Consider the following 19,372-nt stretch of genomic DNA (forward strand, 5'->3'; position numbering starts at 1 on the left):
TCACTACTGTGTTATAACTACTGTTATCACTGCACTATTAAACAATCCAATAAACAGCTTATCACTACTGTGTTATAACTACTGTTATCACTGCACTGTTAAACAATCTAATAAACAGCTTATCACTACTGTGTTATAACTACTGTTATCACTGCACTATTAAACAATCCAATAAACAGGTTATAACTACTGTTATCACTGCACTATTAAACAATCCAATAAACAGCTTATCACTACTGTGTTATAACTACTGTTATCACTGCACTATTAAACAATCCAATAAACAGCTTATCACTACTGTGTTATAACTACTGTTATTACTGCACTATTAAACAATTCAATAAACCGGTTATCACTACTGTGTTATAACTACTGTTATCACTGCACTATTAAACAATCCAATAAACAGCTTATCACTACTGTGTTATAACTACTGTTATCACTGCACTTTTAAACAACCTAATAAACAGGTTATCACTACTGTTATCACTGCACTATTAAACAACCTAATAAACAGGTTATCACTACTGTGTTATAACTACTGTTATCACTGCACTATTGATCATTTCAATAAACAGGTTATCACTAAATTATTTTTTGCTACGTATAACCTCGTTGAAACTAAGTTGATTTTCTCGCAAACTACTGATGGGTATATCCATTAGCAATCCCTAATTTAAGAGTAAGAGATTGAGAGGAAATGAAACTATCCAATACCACCTTCCACCAACTATGGTTCTTTTTATTAAGGGAAATTAAAGTTATCTCTTTATAACTGCCCTTTGCTGAAAGGACATGAAAGGGTTTTCAGCTCATGGAAGAAAACTGCAGATCAAGCACGCAAAGAGCCAGGGCGACCCCTTGAGAAAATCAGTAAAGTTGTCTCACTGTCCAACTATTGTTTATCTGTACGAAGCATCTGAAACCAAGATTTAAATGTTATGGAATTGACAAAGATACGTTTTATTATATACAAATCGTGGGGTTGACCATCACATTATAATGCCCCCACGGCTGATAGGGTGAACATGTTTAGTGCGAAGGGAATTCAAACCCGCAATCCTCAGATTACAAGTCAAACGCCTTAACCCACCTAGCCATGCCGAGCAAAACATTACTACTTTGACAAACTCTTATAAGCTTAAAATAGCCTTGTACCAAAAACTTTAAAACTCTGATAAATAACTTAGATGGAGAGTTTTATTGTTTATTTATATCCGACTTAGGAACTGAATGAATGTGTGCTACACAGGTTTTAAATGTATCAGATTTATTATCACAGAAGCCAAGAGTGCTGACAGTGACAGATATAAAAAACCGTGCAGACATCATGACATGTTTCAAAATACAAATTATAAAAAGAAACATCTACCACACATTTCACACGCAAGTTGTACAAACTGTAACGTACCTCAGGTCTGTTAAACACTTTAAATATTTTAAGTCCTGGTTAATATTGTTAAAAATTTCAAGAGCAGAGCAGTTAGGTTCAGTGGAACAAACCGTTTCATGTTCTAACAAGGTTCGTATTAAACAGTATACCTCACTGTGTGTTAAAAAATCCATGTTCGTACATATAATTCAGTGAATATATGTATTGAACATATTTGGACTTCAGAACTAAGGAATTGATCTGTGGGCCACACAGAGAGAAAATTTCAGAATTTCAAAGAAAATGAGTTCCTGTCATTACGAGTTATTTGATTTGACCAACATATACAACTACTACATCTGTGATATATTTAGTTCAATAATACAGCATATTAAGAGCTGTCCTTATTACTCGGTTAATTTAAAACTTGTAACAGCCAAATACACACTTCAAGATGGTTACTGTTGAAATCTTCTGAAAGTTACTAAAATACACTTCACTTTTTATCACATAATAAAATCAGTACTTTCTTTCAACAACAGGTTTTATAAACTCTATGTTCACATAGGAATATTTCTGTGTAGTTTCAGGTTTATTGTGGTTAAACACACAACCCTCCACTTGGACACCAATGATCTGTCTACCACGTTTTGATAAACGTGGGTTGCACTGTTACAGACCTTAATACTCAAGAGTCAATGGGATATTTTTGTTGCAAAAATCTTTGTATTTAATATTTATTTTGACTGTACTCATAATAAACTATCTTTTAAAATTTAAATGATGAAAAATTTAAAAACAAAACATAAATCTTAGGGAAAAAATCTTTGGTTTCTAAACAAACCACAAGTTTAAAACTAATAAATTATTATAACACCCAAATAAAATAAACTGTGGTGTTATAATTTACTGCATTCTATGTATAGCTACTGTATTTGTAGTCTAAACTGTTGTAGCGTTTGTAGCTATTATGTAACAAGTATACTTGAAGTCACTGCTACGGTATCCAATTCATGTCTGTTAGAATCACTCACTACTGCTACTGTATCCAATACATGTCTGTTAGAATCACTCACTACTGCTACGGTATCCAATACATGTCTGTTAGAATCACTCACTACTGCTACAGTATCCAATACATGTCTGTTAGAATCACTCACTACTGCTACGGTATCCAATACATGTCTGTTAGAATCACTCACTACTGCTACGGTATCCAATACATGTCTGTTAGAATCACTCACTACTGCTACGGTATCCAATACATGTCTGTTAGAATCACTCACCACTGCTACAGTATCCAATACATGTCTGTTAGAATCACTCACTACTGCTCACGTATCCAATACATGTCTGTTAGAATCACTCACCACTGCTACAGTATCCAATACATGTCTGTTAGAATCACTCACTACTGCTACAGTATCCAATACATGTCTGTTAGAATCACTCACTACTGCTACGGTATCCAATACATGTCTGTTAGAATCACTCACTACTGCTACGGTATCCAATACATGTCTGTTAGAATCACTCACTACTGCTACGGTATCCAATACATGTCTGTTAGAATCACTCACTACTGCTACAGTATCCAATACATGTCTGTTAGAATCACTCACTACTGCTACGGTATCCAATACATGTCTGTTAGAATCACTCACTACTGCTACAGTATCCAATACATGTCTGTTAGAATCACTCACTACTGCTACAGTATCCAATACATGTCTGTTAGAATCACTCACTACTGCTACGGTATCCAATACATGTCTGTTAGAATCACTCACTGCTGCTGCAGTATCCAATACATGTCTGTTAGAATCACTCACTACTGCTACGGTATCCAATACATGTCTGTTAGAATCACTCACTACTGCTACGGTATCCAATACATGTCTGTTAGAATCACTCACTACTGCTACGGTATCCAATACATGTCTGTTAGAATCACTCACTGCTGCTGCAGTATCCAATACATGTCTGTTAGAATCACTCACTACTGCTACAGTATCCAATACATGTCTGTTAGAATCACTCACTACTGCTACAGTATCCAATACATGTCTGTTAGAATCACTCACTACTGCTACAGTATCCAATACATGTCTGTTAGAATCACTCACTACTGCTACAGTATCCAATACATGTCTGTTAGAATCACTCACTACTGCTACAGTATCCAATACATGTCTGTTAGAATCACTCACTACTGCTGCAGTATCCAATACATGTCTGTTAGAATCACTCACTACTGCTGCAGTATCCAATACATGTCTGTTAGAATCACTCACTACTGCTACAGTATCCAATACATGTCTGTTAGAATCACTCACTACTGCTACAGTATCCAATACATGTCTGTTAGAATCACTCACTACTGCTACGGTATCCAATACATGTCTGTTAGAATCACTCACTACTGCTACGGTATCCAATACATGTCTGTTAGAATCACTCACTACTGCTACAGTATCCAATACATGTCTGTTAGAATCACTCACTACTGCTACAGTATCCAATACATGTCTGTTAGAATCACTCACTACTGCTGCAGTATCCAATACATGTCTGTTAGAATCACTCACTACTGCTATGGTATCCAATACATGTCTGTTAGAATCACTCACTGTTCATACTGTTAAGGGTTCTGAATTTACTCGTTGTTTGAAAGTCACCTTTGACAGTAATAGTATACACAATTCTCTTCAAATATGTATAGATTAAATAACATCAAATATTCACAATGCTATATATAAAAGCTTCAAATTATGTAAATGTGCTGCAGGATAAAATATCTCCAGTACTCTCATTGAAGTTTTGGTTAAACATAGTGAAGTTCTAACAAAACCAGTAAAACTAGGGCTAGCTTGAAAGAAGACAAAATAACTATAGAATATATCCAGAAAATCAAACTGAAAGTCTCAAGTTACCTCTTGTAAAAGTCAAGAAACGTGGTACGTTATCTTTATATTCAGTAACGTAGTTTATTCTAGTATTATAAATAAATACTTTATATGTCACTATTTCTATTATGTTCAATATTAGTAGAATATATTATTTTATACTAATTACGTACACATACACATGTTCACTGTAAACATTCAGTAAGACAGGTAAACCAATCAGCACAAGAGAAACTGCACATAACTAACGATTAGAACACCCCGGTATCTCCTTCTCAACTTTTAAACATCCTGTTTGTTCTGGAGATTAGTGACAAAACAGATTAATAGAAATGAAAATCATATATTGAAAAACATTTTCATAAATAAAATAAGCATCAGTAATTATGTGTACACCTATATACGAATGAAAATATAACTATTTCTACAAAGCCTGTTTAAAAAAATTCATAAAACTGTCCATGTTCAGACTTTTATCATTAACTTCAGTTGTACACATACAACACAACTTATAAAAATTAAACACCATCTTATGAGAAGTACCAGTTACTAATCATGAGACATTCAACTATTGAGACATACTGTAAACATGAGAACTGTGTTCAAAGTGACTGTTTACAAAATATATTCTAACTCAAATCTTAGCACCATAAACAAATCTGTCTATTAACAAATGCTGTCAACACATTTTGACAACAAATTTATGGAACAAGGACAAAACCGTCTGTCTGTAGTAATATATTACATGGAATTTTTCTGACTAAACTGGTTTATTCTAGAAAGGTTAAACCATTTTAAAACAATATAAAAACATCTTTTGAAATTTCATGGTAAATAATTTCTCAAAACTGCACTTGATGTTAAATGCTATTTTTGTACTTAAAAAAAAATAAACATTACGGTGAAAATAAAAACCGATATTTTTAAACTTGACAAATTTATTATATAAATAGAAAAATCTGATATTTATTTTGTACTGCTTGTAATAAAATCTAAGAACACTTAGAAATGTAATTCATGGGGAAAATCTTAAAACATTTTTATATCTACAAACAACATTTTGTGAAGTTACGACACTATACAGATCTTGTATTATATAACATTGAAATACAGTAAATTGTATTTTTGCAGAATACACTAAGTTTTAGAATGAAGAGCTGAACAACATCCCACACACTTCCTACTCATGAAGAACCACTAACATATAAACTGTTCTAATATTCATGTTTCTCCAACATTTGTACATTTAAAGTAAGATAATAAAAAATTAATATTTGACTGTTTATCTAATTATTAGTCTTACCAATATACTTTTCAATGTTGAGACTTTTGTTCTAATAAATAAACCACTACTTCTCTGTTTGTAAGATGTAAGTAATTATACGTTAGGATTCTAACTTTATAAATCAAAAGTCGAGATGTAAGTTAGATAAAACAAAACAGAACAAGGAGTCAGTTTTGTATTTAAAAATGTAGCTAGTCGACAATATAATCTGTACACATTGTGTGGAAATTCTTGTCAGTTATATTTTCACTTATTATAACTTTCATATATTAAGACTTATGATCAAAACTAAAAATAAAAAGGTTATCTCTTGCTTAAAAACAAGTTTTGAGTACTTCATATCAGAAGTATGTACTTACATATCGTATTACTTATGAAACCAGAGAATATGTTTAAATAAACTAAGACGTGTTTCATCCTAACACTTGAATTTAGCACACCAGTCCTACAAATATTAACCTCAAGCTGTCTTGGATACATATAACTACGGACAACAACTGGAAATATATTAAGATGTTATTTATATAAAGTGATACCATAAGTTCACTGAAACATTAAACCCAGAATTCATCCAAATAATCATCTGAACTTGGGTTTGTTAGATGTTAATTTTCAAAACAAAAATGTAAACAGCCAAGTGTTCTTCCACACAAATCTCATCTTTTACAGAATCAGGACTAGAATCTTTCATAACTTTTCACACCCATGACTTGATAACCAAACTAAATATGGTTTCCTTTTCTTTCTTACACTAGCTTTCCTTCACAACTTTTATATCACCTGGAATTCTTACAAAATGTTCGAAAACTAAAATTAATCCATACATAGTTTGGACACTTGCTGTAAAAATTCAGATGAAATTAATCCATACACAGTTTGAACACTTGCTGTAAAAATTCAAATGAAATTATCCATACACAGTTTGGACACTTGCTGTAAAAATTCAAATGAAATTAATCCATACACAGTTTGGACACTTGCTGTAAAAATTCAAATGAAATTAATCTATACACAGTTAGGACACTTGCTGTAAAAATTCAAATGAAATTAATCCATACACAGTTTGAACACTTTCTGTAAAAATTCAAATGAAATTAATCCATACACAGTTTGGACACTTGCTGTAAAAATTCAAATGCAGAGACAAAAAACACATCACAAAATGTGTTGTACTGTTGATTGTTTATAATCTAGTGTTAGTGTTTTAAGAATACTAGTAAGCGATAATGAATAAAATTACATTTAAAGCAATTCTGAAGTCAAATCAGTAATAACACTTTACAAATATTTAACATCAGGGTGGTAATAAACAAACACTGTGTAGTCAGATATTGGTCTGTGAATTTAAACATTTTAATGTGGTCTACTTTTTCACATTACCAACCGAGTTTTGTTAATTTTATCAGCAATGTTTTACCAACATAATCTAATCCATATATGTTTGTTAAGATACGTTAGGTTTATTTGATACAGAATTTATAAAAGTAAATCAGCTTATTCTCAGGAAGAAAGACAAGTGTTAATATTCCAAATAGTGATTTTTAAAATAATCTATCATTTGTTGCTTGAAACAAGCAGACTCACTCTTAAAAACGTCTGTTCCAGGAAAATTTTCCAACAAGAATTTTGAACATTTTACTCCAAAGTATCCATGAACACTGACATCCCTATTGGTGGCACCACTTTATTCAGTACCTTATCTAATGGTTAAAAATTCAGTAACTCTAGAAAAACCTCAACTCTCAGTGTGATTTACAGATAAAAACAACTAAAATGAACCTTCAGCCACAGACGTACGAACCACAAGCCACAGGACCAGCAGTGACCGATCTGTCTCATTAGCTAGATTTTGTTATTTTGTGAGTAGACCTACATCATACAGGAAGGTTATATTCATCAAAAAGGTCAGATAACCCTTCTGCATCATCTAGGGTGAAGCTGTAGTCATCCTCTGAAAGGGGAGGTTCAAAGTGTAAGAAGGGTAAGGGGTCACCATTCTGATCTTCAGTTTCCAACAAGAAGTTCTTTCCCATGGGAGCCAAGTCATCGTCTTCAGAAATCAATGCATATTTCAAAGCTGGATCTCCTACAAATTAAAGGGTAAAATCAATGAAGACATTGTCTTTTATAATTATTTAATCCATAATCTAAACAGTTAGTGTAAGACTAACACTGATAAAAAAAGTAGGAAACCTAATCAGAAAACATACTCATAACCAATCAGTTTTCTGTTACTATTCAAAATCATGGAGAACTTGTAATATTACACTTCCATTTAATTAGTAGAAGGTGACATTAAAGTTCCCTACCTAAGATGAATAACAAAGATTGTGTTTAAATTATTTTACCTAAATCAATGTTATTTATAACTCTTATTAAATCATTTCATTTGTCAACAAACAATTTATCTTGAACTATATAATATTACAATTTTCTAAGGTATCACAAGATGAAAGCCTCCATGAAAACACCATATTACTTCAAATTTAAAACAACCCACTTTTAAAAATGGATGATAATTAGAAAGGAATAATTATGTTTCAAGCATTTATTAATGAATCAGAAATGTTAATAATGTATTTAAGATAAAATAATATATGGAAAATTTAAACTTTTCATTACAAAAATATTTAATTAATCAGAATGTTACTCTTATGTTTCTTTTGACTCACTGTTATGTTATAAAGTTAAAGCACTTTCACCACTTGATTCATTACTGTCCTAAAAATATCATCTTGTGTTCCATCTTACACATTGGATAAACAACATTTTAAAAACTGTTTTCTAATAATACCGTCTGACACTTCTTTCCAAGCTTTTGAAATCCACTCCACTGTTACTGACACCCTTTTTATTATACCACTCGGTGTCAAAACATGATTGTCTTTATTCAGCCAAGCACCATAATGCTTACGGGTACAATCTTTGAATGACTCATTAATGGACACATTGAGGAAGATGAAGTTTTGGAGACTTTCGAAGAGTGTAAAATAATACCTCGACTTTAAGACGCACCCTAACTGTCAGTTTGAGAAAAATGCGGGTGCATCTTAAATTTGAAGTAATAACACCCTTCCCTCCATTTGTCCTGGGGATCTCTCCCTAAACCAGAGGTGCCTCAGTGGCAGAGGATGAACATGAAAGATACAATATTTACCTGATTTTGGTGAAAGTTATAAAGGATGCAGCAAGATACAACAATTATGATCTACAGTTTTCAACTCCTTCAAACTTTGACCAGGTTTTTACCGACTACATCACCATTAGAAACTGCACAGTTCACTACTTCTTAGCACACAGATGACCGATATCCCTTGTCTTTTTGCCTATTATTGGATGTATTTCCTACTAGAGTTTAACGACTCTTCAGCAATTACCTTGATGCACTGCTGACCACGAACCGATACCTTCTAGAATATCCTTATGAATCACCATTATTCCCTCGACTGCCCCAAACCATGTCTCTTCAACTGCTCGTGACTCCCGAATAAAATATGTTATCGTCAGATGAATTATGTATCTGACACAACTTGTTATAGACTTTCCAATATCACGCTTGACATGTCCAAGAAATAACTACGAACATTTCTTATATTGAGTCTAGTAATGTTTTTTTAGAGAAAGCAATCAATAAACGTTTTAAATCATGTAAAAAATTATATCACAAAAAGTAATTGTCATATATAGGTTCTAAAATGTTTATATTTTTGCTTCTTTATAAGTTCTACAATCATGTAATTTACAAAGTTTGAAACGAACATAAGAAAATAGTTTGTGAAACTGCCCAAGAATCAAGTTAATACAACGTTATTACCTTTCAAACTGTCTCTAGAATCAGCATCTTCAACCCCTGAAGATGTCCCTTCATTTCGATGTTGTCTCTCCTCATCATCCGGACACAAGTAAACTTCGATTTCTCCATTTTCACTCTTTAGCCAAATCTGGAGTTTCTAGGAATCAAACATTAATATCTTGGCATGAAACCTAAACTTTTTTTAACTCATCACCAGAAGTCCCTTACGTATTTAAAATAAAACATTTTAACATTCTATATCAGGAAAGTAATCTAATTCAGGAACCAAAAAATCCATATTAACACTCCCAACAAAACCATCATACGTACTTCTCGGGGATCGGGCACCTCAAGTCTTGTCTCTGGAGGGGCTTTAATGGCCACCACAGTCTGATCTGCAAGCGATGGTGTGGAGCGAAGATCACGGTATGTTACATAAGCAAATGTACTCCAAAAGTCAAGAAAAACCAGTTGAATCTCTTTGTACTGTTACAGAGAACAATAATATATTACTAAATAATTGATAAACATTACAGACACACACTGAATCTTGTATTCTGTGTTCTGCTACAAAATGTAACTGGCCAGATAAAAATTGTTTATTGTTTCTAGAGATAAAAGAAGCTTTCCATCTTTCATAGCTTTAAGTAAGTGTATTAAAATTAACACTAAGTAAAAATAAAGCTAAATCAGGGTGATAACTCATTCACAGAATACACCAAGGAGATTCTTGTTATGTCATTAAATTTAAGACACACACACAGGAGACAAAGAAAGGACCAAAAGTAAGGAATACATGACAGAGATTCCTGTACAACTGTTAAACTTAACACACAAACCACACGAGACAAAGAAAGAACCATAAGTAAAGAATACATGACAGAGATTCCTGTACAACTGTTAAACTTAACACACAAGCCACACATGAGACAAAGAAAGAACCATAAGAAAAGAATACAACAGAGATTCCTGTTCAACTGTTAAACTTAACACACAAGCCACACATGAGACAAAGAAAGGACCATAAGAAAAGAATACGACAGAGATTCCTGTTCAACTGTTAAACTTAACACACAAACCACACATGAGACAAAGAAAGGACCATAAGTAAAGAATACATGACAGAGATTCCTGTACAACTATTATACCTAACACACAAACCACACACAAGACAAAGAAAGGACCAGAAGTAAAGAATAAATGACAGAGATTCCTGTAGAAGTGTTAAACTTAACACACAAACAACACAAGTGTTTCAACTTAACACAAATAAAAGGATATCTCTTGTTTTCTTCTCCTTCTGTCACCATTTTTAGCTCCAGCTTTGCACACTGTATCAGCTCATCTAGCTGGTTTTCTTTGGCATCTAATAAGTCAAGATCTCGTTCCAGCTTCGCCTGTGCTCCAGAAACTGTGGAGTGATCACCTCTAGGGAGAAATATCACATGATGACCTCAAAGCAGCTCTTTATAAATCAAACAGTTCAGAAAGAGCACAAATCATAGAAAAAAAAAGTGAAAGATGAAATCTCCCACAGTTTATTGGTATTTATTCTTTGTGTAGTAGCTTGAAACTATAATATTTACATCTACAACAAGAAAAAAAAATACACCTAATAATTAAATCATAAGCTACAACTACTACAGTTTTTCTTAACTTGATCTCCATTATACAACCCACATTACCTCACAGTAACACATCCCACTGTCTTTCACAAGTTTACACACTAACACATCCCACTGTCTTTCACAAGTTTACACACTAACACATCCCACTGTCTTTAACAACTTTACACACTAACACATCCCACTGTCTTTCACAAGTTTACACACTAAATACAGTTTGCAAGATTACAATACACAACAAGTTTGATGAAGATTCTTACAACCAACAATGTAGCTCCTTACTAGTCTTGCTTCTTAGCTGAAAGACTTCCTAATATTCTTATACAAGAATCCTTACAAAATCATTTGTACTGTACATGAAACTTTTGCACATCTGTCAGAGAAGTCTGTTATTTTAAGGATATTACTTATCATATGAATAATGGAAAGACTAGATTTTCAGAACACTTTTCTTGCAACATAGCAGGTTAACTAAGAAAAATACGTCAGAAGAGATTAGTAGAATGAATACTTAGTTGAACTGTAAATTAGTTCGATGCTTATTATTAATGGAGAAGAGGGCAGCTTATTACTTGTGTTTAGTGTCTCAGGTTTCTGACTTTGTTATTAATGGAGAAGAGGGCAGCTTATTACTTGTGTTTAGTGTCTCAGGTGTCTGACTTTGTTATTAATGGAGAAGAGGCAGGTTATTACTTGTGTTTAGTGTCTCAGGTGTCTGACTTTGTTATTAATGGAGAAGAGGGCAGCTTATTACTTGTGTTTAGTGTCTCAGGTGTCTGACTTTGTTATTAATGGAGAAGAGGCAGGTTATTACTTGTGTTTAGTGTCTCAGGTTTCTGACTTTGTTATTAATGGAGAAGAGGGCAGCTTATTACTTGTGTTTAGTGTCTCAGGTGTCTGACTTTGTTATTAATGGAGAAGAGGCAGGTTATTACTTGTGTTTAGTGTCTCAGGTGTCTGACTTTGTTATTAATGGAGAGGAGGCAGCATATTACTTGTGTTTAGTGTCTCAGGTGTCTGACTATTATTAATGGAGAAGAGGCAGCTTATTAATGGAGAAGAGGCAGCTTATTACTTGTGTTTAGTGTCTCAGGTGTCTGACTTTGTTATTAATGGAGAAGAGGGCAGCTTATTACTTGTGTTTAGTATCTCAGGTGTCTGACTGTTATTAATGGAGAAGAGGCAGCTTATTACTTGTGTTTAGTGTCTCAGGTGTCTGACTTTGTTATTAATGGAGAAGAGGGCAGCTTATTACTTGTGTTTAGTGTCTCAGGTGTCTGACTTTGTTATTAATGGAGAAGAGGGCAGCTTATTACTTGTGTTTAGTGTCTCAGGTGTCTGACTTTGTTATTAATGGAGAAGAGGGCAGCTTATTACTTGTGTTTAGTGTCTCAGGTGTCTGACTTTGTTATTAATGGAGAAGAGGCAGCTTATTACTTGTGTTTAGTGTCTCAGGTGTCTGACTTTGTTATTAATGGAGAAGAGGCAGCTTATTACTTGTGCTTAGTGTCTCAGGTGTCTGACTTTGTTATTACTGGAGAAGAGGCAGCTTATTACTTGTGTTTAGTGTCTCAGGTGTCTCACTTTGTTATTAATGGAGAAGAGGCAGCTTATTACTTGTGTTTAGTGTCTCAGGTGTCTCACTTTGTTATTAATGGAGAAGAGGCAGCTTATTACTTGTGTTTATTGTCTTGGGTGTCTCACTTTGATTATATTGGTAAACACTGAAGTGTACTGATTACATTAAACTTGTATACTTTTTAACTGTACTGAGCATGACAATGACTTCTATCAACTGGTCAATTACCAGTGAGTTCAAAGTATTAAAAGTGTAATTTTTGACATGTGTCTTCATGAAATGAAAGATAGCTACAAGTAAACAACCAGGTTGGTTCACTAAGAGTATGAGATAAAACTGAAGTTAGTGAAACAGGATATTAGAAGATACAGTATCAGAAAAGGCTGGCTGATAATGTAATAATTAACATACAGTAAAGATAATTTTAAATACATTAAGGGTAAACAAAATGTTAATATGGGGTAGAACCCATCATGGATAATAAAGGAAGACTAGTATCTAAGGCTGGGTTATTAAATTTTGATTTTTCTTTGGTTTTTACTAATAAAGATCTAAGCACCATTCTACATGTTGAACAGCTGATGAACAGAAATGAGATAAAACATGATAACTGAATTAATTCTCAGCTGGTGAAGAAAATATTGGGAAGTTTAAATAAACTGGCCAGATAATATTTCCTTAAGGGTTTTGAAAGAGGTTAAATATATAATTCACTGACTGTTTTGTTTGTCAGTCCATGAACAGTAGGCAGGTACCAGAGGATTATTAGTTAGCTACTGTAACTCTTCAAGGGAGACTATACAAATTGTTCTAGTAACTATAAACCCATTAGTCTTACATTAGTTGGGGTAAAGATGTTGAAAGTCTGTCATAAAATGCTCTGAAAAGTCAGTTAACACTGTTTAGAATTTCATTGGATAGTCAACATGGTTTCACTAAGTGAAAACCTTGCCTCAAATTAGTATCTGAAAAGATTACTGTTGATGTACATGTGGGTCATGGCGTAGGATTTGGTATATCTGAAGTTTTAGAAATTACTTGATAGGTACCATATAAAAACTCTAGATGTGCAAGATAAGTTAGCACATTGGATACAATAGTGGCTGGATGGAAGAATAGAGAGGGTTGTTAGAAATGGATGACTAGTCTTGGAACCTTTGTTCTTTTTAACAACATTAAGACATATAGATGATGGTGCTTCACACAAGGATTTTTGATCATTTAGTGAGTTGGATGGATAAATGGAAGCTGAATTTTAATTATAAATGTAAGACAATGTGTGCGAGTTTTATGATCATTTGAATCATAACTTAGTGGAATAGCCTTAACTGTGCCATGAAGACAAAGGATCTTTGTGTAATTGTCAATTAATATCTTAAGCCACCCAAAAAGTGTGTTGTTGCTAGAGGTAGGACAAATAGGATTTTAGTTTGTATCTACAGAAATATTAAATACAAGTCAACTAAAGATGTTATAATTTCATTGTATATGCCACTGGTTGGGTCATATTTGGAAAACTGTGTTCAGTCTTAGACTCCTGACTTCAGGAAAAACATTGAATTGTTGGAAAGGGTTCACAAAAGAGTTACTAAGAATTGTCACTGAGGAGAAGTTGAATACTTTCTCTTGAAAGTTAGGTATATCTGATGATGTGTGGAAGATTACGTGAATTGATGTCCATACATCACTTTTCTTCATACTTTCTGAAGACTCCATTTCCTAGAAACCATAACAACCACATACTAAGCACATTTAATAATTAAAATCTCAGTATGCTCCAAGGATTCAATAGATATTTCACAAGATTACTGAATCAACTCTTTCATGATGGGCTTGGTATAATATGAGAGTTTGCACACTAAGTATTTATACTATAACTATTGAAGAAGTATGCATATCATCAAAAAATGTAGACTTTTAGTAAAGATGTGTTTGTGAAAATATTGAGTGTTCTGTTACCAGTCCAGATGCAAAGTATTTTCCTGTTATGATTTAAAAAATTATTCTTCATCTCAAAATTATTAAATTATTTGTGTAACTTCTAAAACTTCCTAAATACATTTCAAACATTTGTTTTCAGCAAGATTTCATACTTTGTCTATTACTTTCTCTGCTCTATGTGCGGTCGGTCAATTTGACCAACCTCATAACCACCGTAAAAAAATAAAGCAATAAATATAAATTATTATTTTTCATTCTACAATGACTACAAATTATAACATGAAAATACAAATGTTTAGTCTAAGTAGCTTAAGTCTCACAGCATCATACATTTATAAATATATTTTATTTATTTTTTATTATATTTACTTTCCTAACTAATATTACATAACTTGCACTGATGTGGTACACATGAATTCGTGTTACCATATACAATAATATAAAACTGATCTTAAATCTCTACAAAATGACCCTGCCTTGACTGTGTTTTAGTGACTAGTATTTTAAAATATACAAGCACATTTCAATTATTATACATTATAAATGTATTCAGATTATTACTGTTTAGATTTGTAACTTATTTTTCAAAAATATAGAATAAACATAGAAGTAGGACAAACAATTATCTCTTCCAGTTACAACCTCCGAACTCAGTCGCAACTGGATGCAAGTTAAGCCTTGTATGTGAAGGAATGAATCACCACTATCAGTTTTTAAAAATATTCTACCCACACTTGTACATTACAGAAAATCTAAAACAATTTCTAGAAACCACAGTATCTGAAGAGCCTACAATACAAAGTGCTAAAATTACTACCAAGGAAGTCTGAGAGCTATAAATATAACCAAGAAGATATTCATGAGAGATTAAAGAACTTCATGCCCGAACCTGAGAGAAGGATGGTCTGTAACCACCTGCAAGATGTTCTGTTCTATATTGATACAAGAATATTTGAAAATTAATGGATAAACTATATAAATACATAAAGACAGAACTATGATATCCACAAGTTACAAACCATGGATTAACTATATTAACACATAAAGACAGAACTATGATATCCACAAGTTACAAACCATGGATTAACTATATTAATACATAAAGACAGAGCTTTGATATCCACAAGTTACAAACCATGGATTAACTATATTAATACATAAAGACAGAACTATGATATCCACAAGTTACAAACCATGGATTAACTATATTAATATATAAAGACAGAACTATGATATCCACAAGTTACAAACCATGGATTAACTATATTAATACATAAAGACAGAACTATGATATCCACAAGTTACAAACCATGGATTAACTATATTAATACATAAAGACAGAACTATAATATCCACAAGTTACAAACCATGGATTAACTATATTAATACATAAAGACAGAGCTATGATATCCACAAGTTACAAACCATGGATTAACTATATTAATACATAAAGACAGAACTATGATATCCACAAGTTATAAACCATGGATTAACTATATTAATACATAAAGACAGAACTATGATATCCACAAGTTACAAACCATGGATTAACTATATTAATACATAAAGACAGAACTATAATATCCTCAAGTTACAAACCATGGATTAACTATATTAATACATAAAGACAGAACTATGATATCAACAAGTTACAAACCATGGATTAACTATATTAATACATAAAGACAGAACTATGATATCCACAAGTTACAAACCATGGATTAACTATATTAATACATAAAGACAGAACTATAATATCCACAAGTTACAAACCATGGATTAACTATATTAATACATAAAGACAGAACTATCATATCCACAAGTTACAAACCATGGATTAACTATATTAACACATAAAGACAGAACTATGATATCCACAAGTTACAAACCATGGATTAACTATATTAATACATAAAGACAGAGCTTTGATATCCACAAGTTACAAACCATGGATTAACTATATTAATACATAAAGACAGAACTATGATATCCACAAGTTACAAACCATGGATTAACTATATTAATACATAAAGACAGAACTATGATATCCACAAGTTACAAACCATGGATTAACTATATTAATACATAAAGACAGAACTATGATATCCACAAGTTACAAACCATGGATTAACTATATTAATATATAAAGACAGAACTATAATATCCACAAGTTACAAATCATGGATTAACTATATTAATACATAAAGACAGAACTATGATATCCACAAGTTACAAACCATGGATTAACTATATTAATACATAAAGACAGAACCATGATATCCACAAGTTACAAACCATGGATTAACTATATTAATACATAAAGACAGAACTATAATATCCACAAGTTACAAACCATGGATTAACTATATTAATACATAAAGACAGAACTATGATATCCACAAGTTACAAACCATGGATTAACTATATTAATACATAAAGACAGAACTATGATATCCACAAGTTACAAACCATGGATTAACTATATTAATACATAAAGACAGAACTATAATATCCACAAGTTATAAACCATGGATTAACTATATTAATACATAAAGACAGAACTATAATATCCACAAGTTACAAACCATGGATTAACTATATTAATACATAAAGACAGAGCTATGATATCCACAAGTTACAAATCATGGATTAACTATATTAATACATAAAGACAGAACTATGATATCAACAAGTTACAAACCATGGATTAACTATATTAATACATAAAGACAGAACTATGATATCCACAAGTTACAAACCATGGATTAACTATATTAATACATAAAGACAGAACTATAATATCCACAAGTTATAAACCATGGATTAACTATATTAATACACAAAGACAGAACTATAATATCCACAAGTTATAAACCATGGATTAACTATATTAATACACAAAGACAGAACTATAATATCCACAAGTTATAAACCATGGATTAACTATATTAATACATAAAGACAGAGCTATGATATCCACAAGTTACAAATCATGGATTAACTATATTAATACATAAAGACAGAACTATGATATCAACAAGTTACAAACCATGGATTAACTATATTAATACATAAAGACAGAACTATGATATCCACAAGTTACAAACCATGGATTAACTATATTAATACATAAAGACAGAACTATGATATCCACAAGTTACAAACCATGGATTAACTATATTAATACATAAAGACAGAACTATGATATCCACAAGTTATAAACCATGGATTAACTATATTAATACATAAAGACAGAACTATGATATCAACAAGTTACAAACCATGGATTAACTATATTAATACATAAAGACAGAACTATGATATCCACAAGTTACAAACCATGGATTAACTATATTAATACATAAAGACAGAACTATAATATCCACAAGTTACAAACCATGGATTAACTATATTAATACATAAAGACAGAACTATGATATCCACAAGTTACAAACCATGGATTAACTATATTAATACATAAGGACAGAACTATGATATCCACAAGTTACAAACCATGGATTAACTATATTAATACATAAAGACAGAACTATGATATCCACAAGTTACAAACCATGGATTAACTATATTAATACATAAAGACAGAACTATGATATCCACAAGTTACAAACCATGGATTAACTATATTAATACATAAAGACAGAACTATGATATCCACAAGTTACAAACCATGGATTAACTATATTAATACATAAAGACAGAACTATGATATCCACAAGTTACAAACCATGGATTAACTATATTAATACATAAAGACAGAACTATAATATCCACAAGTTACAAACCATGGATTAACTATATTAATACATAAAAACAGAACTATGATATCCACAAGTTACAAACCATGGATTAACTATATTAATACATAAAAACAGAACTATGATATCCACAAGTTACAAACCATGGATTAACTATATTAATACATAAAGACAACCATGATATCCACAAGTTACAAACCATGGATTAACTATATTAATACATAAAGACAGAACTATGATATCCACAAGTTACAAACCATGGATTAACTATATTAATACATAAAGACAGAACTATGATATCCACAAGTTACAAACCATGGATTAACTATATTAATACATAAAGACAGAACTATGATATCCACAAGTTACAAACCATGGATTAACTATATTAATACATAAAGACAGAGCTATGATATCCACAAGTTACAAACCATGGATTAACTATATTAATACATAAAGACAGAACTATGATATCCACAAGTTACAAACCATGGATTAACTATATTAATACATAAAGACAGAACTATAATATCCACAAGTTACAAACCATGGATTAACTATATTAATACATAAAGACAGAACTATGATATCCACAAGTTACAAACCATGGATTAACTATATTAATACATAAAGACAGAACTATGATATCCACAAGTTACAAACCATGGATTAACTATATTAATACATAAAGACAGAACTATAATATCCACAAGTTACAAACCATGGATTAACTATATTAATACATAAAGACAGAACTATAATATCCACAAGTTACAAACCATGGATTAACTATATTAATACATAAAGACAGAACTATGATATCCACAAGTTACAAACCATGGATTAACTATATTAATACATAAAGACAGAACTATCATATCCACAAGTTACAAACCATGGATTAACTATATTAACACATAAAGACAGAGCTTTGATATCCACAAGTTACAAACCATGGATTAACTATATTAATACATAAAGACAGAACTATGATATCCACAAGTTACAAACCATGGATTAACTATATTAATACATAAAGACAGAACTATGATATCCACAAGTTACAAACCATGGATTAACTATATTAATACATAA

The 19,372-nt window shown here is 31.8% G+C and overlaps 2 protein-coding genes across 2 annotated transcripts in view; one reads left to right on the plus strand and one right to left on the minus strand.

Moving 5' to 3' along the window:
• Positions 1-7,397, plus strand: part of LOC143246799 (uncharacterized) — a 19,987-nt gene extending 12,590 nt beyond the window's left edge. The window contains exon 4 of the mRNA XM_076493956.1: positions 7,169-7,397. Coding sequence (XP_076350071.1) covers positions 7,169-7,193 — 25 coding nt within the window. The 3' untranslated portion in view covers positions 7,194-7,397. The remainder of the gene's footprint in view (positions 1-7,168) is intronic.
• LOC143246798 (transcription factor E2F3-like) overlaps positions 5,301-19,372 on the minus strand; it is a 25,988-nt gene continuing 11,916 nt past the window's right edge. The window contains exons 5-8 of the mRNA XM_076493954.1: positions 10,636-10,784; positions 9,687-9,799; positions 9,378-9,513; positions 5,301-7,649 (exon numbers count right to left, since the gene is read on the minus strand). Coding sequence (XP_076350069.1) covers positions 7,438-7,649; positions 9,378-9,513; positions 9,687-9,799; positions 10,636-10,784 — 610 coding nt within the window. The 3' untranslated portion in view covers positions 5,301-7,437. The remainder of the gene's footprint in view (positions 7,650-9,377; positions 9,514-9,686; positions 9,800-10,635; positions 10,785-19,372) is intronic.

The sequence above is a fragment of the Tachypleus tridentatus genome, chromosome 3, assembly GCF_004210375.1.
Source record: "Tachypleus tridentatus isolate NWPU-2018 chromosome 3, ASM421037v1, whole genome shotgun sequence".
Lineage (NCBI taxonomy): Eukaryota > Metazoa > Arthropoda > Merostomata > Xiphosura > Limulidae > Tachypleus > Tachypleus tridentatus.